This window comes from Malania oleifera, chromosome 1 (assembly GCF_029873635.1).
Source record: "Malania oleifera isolate guangnan ecotype guangnan chromosome 1, ASM2987363v1, whole genome shotgun sequence".
In the NCBI taxonomy this organism is placed as follows: Eukaryota; Viridiplantae; Streptophyta; class Magnoliopsida; order Santalales; family Ximeniaceae; genus Malania; species Malania oleifera.
Window position 1 is genome coordinate 32,887,966 of NC_080417.1, and position 6,132 is coordinate 32,894,097.

The 6,132-nt window shown below is 35.3% G+C and overlaps 1 protein-coding gene across 1 annotated transcript; it reads right to left on the reverse strand.

The window, feature by feature from the left end:
* Positions 1-2,048: 2,048 nt before the first annotated feature.
* Positions 2,049-3,569, reverse strand: LOC131159994 (protein RADIALIS-like 4). The gene is made up of 2 exons (XM_058115263.1): positions 3,292-3,569; positions 2,049-2,206 (listed from the first exon to the last, which is right to left on the reverse strand). Exon 1 carries the CDS (start codon positions 3,567-3,569, stop codon positions 3,315-3,317), a length of 255 nt encoding a protein of 84 aa, XP_057971246.1. The 3' UTR covers positions 2,049-2,206; positions 3,292-3,314.
* Between the last annotated feature and the right edge of the window lie 2,563 nt (positions 3,570-6,132).

The window sequence follows — 6,132 nt, forward strand, 5'->3', positions numbered from 1 at the left end:
AATTTAAACCATTGAGATTAATCATTCTACTAGTATTTGCTTCCATAACTCAAACTGCCAACCTGACAATCTGGAAACCGAGCTTTGATACCACTTTGTTAGGAGAGATATCAATAAACAACCACAGCAGAATAATTCTTCTCCTTATATGCAAGCAAATATAGTGTATCTCTACTTTTATACATGCTGGAAATAATAAAAGAAATAATCAATCACACCAAGCCACAAGACCACAAGCAGTTTTTTACGTGGAAAACTTTCTCGGTGTGAGGAAGAAAAACCACGGGACCTAGTCCAATTAAAATTTCCACTATCAATCAAATAATGGGTACACAAAATCTTCTCTAATTGTAGTTAGAGGATACAAAAATCTCTCATCAAGATATCTGCAATCTTAACAAATACTAAGAGAATTAGAGAGAAGAAACCAAATTCGCGGTTACTGTTCACAGGCAAAAACCCCAACTCCCGAGCTCCAAATCCGATCTCCACCGTTCAGATTATAGCTCCTTGAGTCGTGAACCTCTCCTCCAAATTTCAGCTCGATTGGACCACAGACAAAACGGGATCGGAGTTTTGATGAAATCTGGGCAGCATGAGAAAAAATCACGTTTTTCTCTCTTTTTTTTAAGAAGTGACGGCTCCTCTCTTTTCCCCTCTCCTTTTTTTACAACTTCCTTTAAATTTTTCACACTAAAAGGATTGGACTTTGGTCTTTCAATAAAGCCCACTTGGGCTTTCCTCCACATGGAAGGAAATAACCCAACATGCCAAATCTCATTGCCTACTCCCACTACTTCTTCGTAATGATGGCACCAAAACCAAGCTGATCCAAAACCCAGTATAAATAGAACATTGGAGCTAGAACACTATAAAGATAACAAAGACCTTTACTATCATCTTGTAGCCCTCCAATCACCTAATCTTTAGTAGTAGATTGTACATGGCTCTAACAGCAGGTCACACAACATAGTGTATCCACATATACTACGCAGTTGCAAGACAAACAAGAATCATTAGCATTTTTACGAAATGTAACAAAATTCTATTTTATGTCAAAGTGTAAAACTGTCATTACTTTGTAGTTCCCACTTCCTAGTGCTAAAAATTTTCCTTCTGGATTTGCATCAATTCATGAAGTTCTCAACAAAGTAGTTTCGGCACATTGGCAATTGGCATATTACAATTACAATTTGGCTGTGCCCCTTGCACCAACACCAAGTGCCATGTTCTACACAAAGCAAAGCACTATTATAAGGAGACATGGAAGTTTAGGGATGATTGTGAAACTAGGTCAATAGTTTTGGGAACTGTCCTAATGTACGTTAACAACGGGACATCATTGCAATAATTCCAATAGTTTGGGACTATTGTTGAGACAAATTAAAGTTTTAAGGACAAATATGAAACTCAATCAATAGTGTGGGATGATTGATGCAATTTGCGCTTTTCAAACCATAGTACCGCACAGCGGTTAAAGGTGCGATATTGTTGCAGTTCAACGGCTGATCAGTCTCTCGGGTCCTTACTGTATTTCACATGCTTCAATTGCTCCTTCACCATATCGTCAATTATGGATCTCTGACCCGCCACACCAGCCATTGTTGACTGCAATATTTAGGATCCTTGCTCCCTCAGGTCAACCACAGGTTCCTTAATCAATGTTTTTAAATTTTCTTTTTGATTCTACGTTCATTTTTGTGTGCTTTTCTGCATAACAATGTTTGTATAGTAAACTAGTTACGGAGGATGGTCTTGCTAGTTCTTGAATAGAATCTCACTTAACAGAAAAATATTTTCAAAAAAGAAAAAAGAGAGAAAAAAGAAAGAAAGGAAAATGCAGTGCTTTTCCCATCATGTTATTTTATGTACTTCCACGTCATCTTCCTTGGCTGCTGTTTTGTTGTAAAGTACCTTTTCATTTCACGCGTCATTGCTTAAAATCACGTACACAAGCAGATAATGTGTCCTTTATGATTGGATTATGTTTTATTACTGGGCATTCAATTACATACTGCATGAATACATTCACAAGGTGGTGATCAGACTTTTCTTTTAACACTTCTGCATAGATGCCTGATACGTTATTTACAACTTTTGTATATATAATTGCTGCTTTATTTAGTGCTTCTACATAGATAATTTCAGCTGATGGAATGTACTGGAAGTGTCTTGGACTTAATGCTGCTTTGCATACTTGAAAAGCCTGCCAAAAATAGAGATTTAAGGAAAATTAGTGTTAGCCATATAGAACTCTTTTTTAGTGCTATTATAAAACATAGTTAAGTGCACTTTTGGCCCCAGAACCTTTTAAATTTTTTATCATGATTTGCTGATTTTTTTTTTTTCTAATATGGTCATTATACATGTTAAATTGTTGCAATTGTGCTGCAATCATTGGACTGGAATCACTGTGATCTCATAGCAAAATGACTGCAATTGTAATGATATAGCATATACCACATTAGAAAGAAAATTTGTTTAGGGTATCAGACAAAATTTTAGAAACTTAGTGACTAGAAGTGCATTTAACTTTAAAATATTATATGATTTCAAAGCAATACATTAAAATCACAGTCACGGAGAGACTACCAGTGAAAGTATAGCCATGCAGCCAAAAGTTTCATGTGTTTGAAAAGCACAACCATGATTGGTACTGGTGACAAGGGAAATGGATCATAGGAGGTTTACAAAAGAACAAAAAGAGTGCATAAAATTTTGAGTTTGGTCCACTGGAGTATCCTCATTGATATCTTAAAAAGAGAGGCATGTTTATGGTATTTCACATGATAATTGTTTGAACTAGAATATTGGACAGCATGGGGACCATTGACTTGTTATTCAGTAAGTGTTAGGAGTAGGTCTCACAAGGGTTTTGTTTTGGCTTAGGGACAGGATGAGAAGTTGCAGTGAAGTTTGGTCAGGCAGTCCATTCTTCCTAACAGATGATATGGTTGATAAGCATTCGGGTGAAGGGGATGTTGGCTAAATACCAACGAAGCAAATGAGGGACCAATATGATTAGCGCATGAAACTTCTCGCATTCTACTTTTATATATGTTTCATTATTGGCCTCCTATCAAGTAGCCATTCCTTGAAGGACGATACAAGGATGACACACAATCTAGTTCAGTTAGATGAACTAAAAAGATCAAAACTGTCTGCCAGTTGGAATGGTTTTGGCTTATGTGAATGAGACAGCTGTTACACAAGTAAAATGATAAGCAGAAAACTAGCTGCGAAGTGATTGCTTGGTTTCCAGTACTTGATAGAATATGCTAGATACATTACCTCTGCTCATAAGCTACGGTGTCTTAGTCATTTTCTTCAGTTGACTCGTAATCAAATGTGATTTTACCAGACTCGATGTTCTTGATGTCCTCCATCAAGATCTCAAAGTGCCTCTTCACTTCCTCCACAGATTTTCCACCCACAGCATTGGCAATTTTCTTCCAACGGTCAGGGGTGTGATCATCATATTTGGCTAGTGCATCTTCAAATCGTTTGTTCTGTTCAGGTGTCCAAGAGGAGCTAGACCTACGTGTGGAATTGGAAGTGTTGGATGCCATTGATCATATGACACAGGTGAAAGAAGTTTTGTGCGGTTAGGAAGTTAAGAATGAAGTATGGATACAGGTTGAAACCCAGTGAGCCAGTGGAAGTGGCTTAAGTGAATACCACAAAAGGGTAAGAAGGCGAATAGGAGAGTTATTGCAATCAAGGAGAATGCATGGCTTGAAATTGAGAGCTGGTATGGATTTACATTAGTGAGGCAGCTCCTTATAAGGAGGGAAACGATGGTGGGCTTGAGCCAGTTGGGCGAATATATCTTCCTAAAATGCAGGATGAGCAATCCATCTCCAATCCTGGGAGCCACTAGACGGGCAAGACAAGGAAAAACAAGTGAAAGATGGGAACCCGAATAAAAGAACATCCTCTTTTTATTTATTTATTTATATTTTTCCCAACTGATCTTCTTGCTTAATTGTATACCAACACATGAATTCTTTTTTGATAAATTTTTATCAGTGGAATCGAGAATCATATTTTCCTAAATAATTCTTCTACAGCTTTTTATGCAATTTTATGTTTTTCTCAAATGTTCAAAAACATATTTTCCAACATAATTCTTCCTTTTTAACCCAAACTCACTCTCAATTTAATCATTTTAAATGTAGTTATCTACTTTACTCATATATATTGCTAATGGCAAGCAGTGGGGAAAAAATAAAAAAAAATGCTATCCTTTTCATTGGCTTCATGCATTTTTTAAAGCATCTGGGACTCTTCTTATTCTGCAGTTCAGGTGGTAATAATAAACCCAACTCAATTTACCACCATTTCCCAGAGCTTCTCAATTTGAATCTTTGAATGTCAAACTCTGTGTTAGCTTCAAGGTTCTATGACCCTTCATCCTGCACCACACTATGGCAGGCTTACCTCCAATTCTTGGGCATTGACAGTTGTTTTTGGCTAGCTTATCATTATGCTCGTGTTTGTAAATGGCTATTACGGTAGGATGCTCTGTTATTATGATCTTCAATTCTGTAACTTACCTACTAATGTTGCACCAGATGTTTCAGTCATCCTGAGAATTTGTGTTCAGCTATCATTAATTAAATCACCCATAGGATTGCAAGAGAAACAGAGGAATATGAGCAAATCTTGACGATTGACCCAGATAATTGCCATTATGGAATTGGTCCCAAATGCAAATGGTTTCTACACAAGCTGTTAAGACAGTAATGGGCAGGGGACCGTAATCCTCTGTCTACAATAGGAGTTAGAAATACATGTGAGGCATGTTCATGAACTAGGTCCTGCCCATCATTAAAGCAGTAAAGGAGGGTTTATGAGTCCACTCCTGGTTCCCTGGGGGATAAGCAATGGATACCGTTATATGCCATTGCCCATGTTATAGTACTAAGGATAAGGACAGTGACCACTTGGGGGGTGTTTGTTTCACATCATCCTTCAAGATTCTTGGGGCATCTCAATCCCACGTTTGTTTCAGCATGGGAGTCTGATGTGGCGGCATATTTCTCCGTCATAAGTGAGGGGTTTTTTAATAAAGTTAGGAGGTGCCGCCCTCTTTTACCGAAAAAAAAAGAAGGGCATATTCACATACCTAGGAATGTGGATTCTCATGAAACAAGAGCATCCTATTCCCACCTCCACTCAAGGGTAAGTTTCAAGGGAATCCTACTTTTTTGGACCAAATTGCTCTAACTATTTTGGCTTTTGGACAATAATGCCCCTGTAATATGATATAAAATAATCACGCTTTATTATTAGATTTAGAATAGTAAATTATTGAAAACTAAAACTAAAAATTTTAAATTGGCATAAATATTAATTATTATAATTATAAAATATACATAAAATGTTAATTAAGTCTATTAATATAAAATTTTAATTAAAATTTAATTAATTGTTATCGAGGAAATAGTTAAAAGCTTAATTAGAAAATATTAAAATGGCTATTAAAAATATTAATTAACATAAAATTTAGTTAATTTATTAATTAAAAAATAAAAAAAAAAGTTAATTACAAATATTAATTAGGAAATTTTAGTTAATTTTTTAATTAGAAAGTATGTAAAATATCTAAGAGTGCTAATATTTACGTTAATTAACATTTTAATTGACACCTATAATTTATTAAATAAAAATGAATTTATATTGTTTTATAAAAATTTAATATGATATTTAGCCATTATATTACCCTCAATTATTTCGGTTAATCAATTGTTTAGTGTTAAATGTGTTGACTTGATAGGTCACACTATGTTTTGATAATGACAAATACTCTTGATACTGATGTTTGTACTAAGATTTGCATGCAGGTTCATCCTATGTGTGTACTCGAACTGAAAAACATATCATGATGGCGTGCGGTGATCAAACAAAAGAATGAACAAATATGTGTTGTATTTGTAATTATTATTTATTTTCTTCATTTTGGGATGTAATTTTATTATGAACTGTACACCCATATGACTTGTAATAATTTACATAATACATGATAGGTAGGTATGCTCAAATCGACCCTAGTTGGACTTTAGATACCTACACATAGTGCACTAAGTCCCCAATATCACATAAATAATGAGGGGAATTTATTGAAGCAAA

What these genes read in the sequence shown, in the direction of transcription:
- LOC131159994 (XM_058115263.1), bottom strand. Translation starts at nt 3,569, where the DNA reads ATGGCATCCAACACTTCCAATTCCACACGTAGGTCTAGCTCCTCTTGG.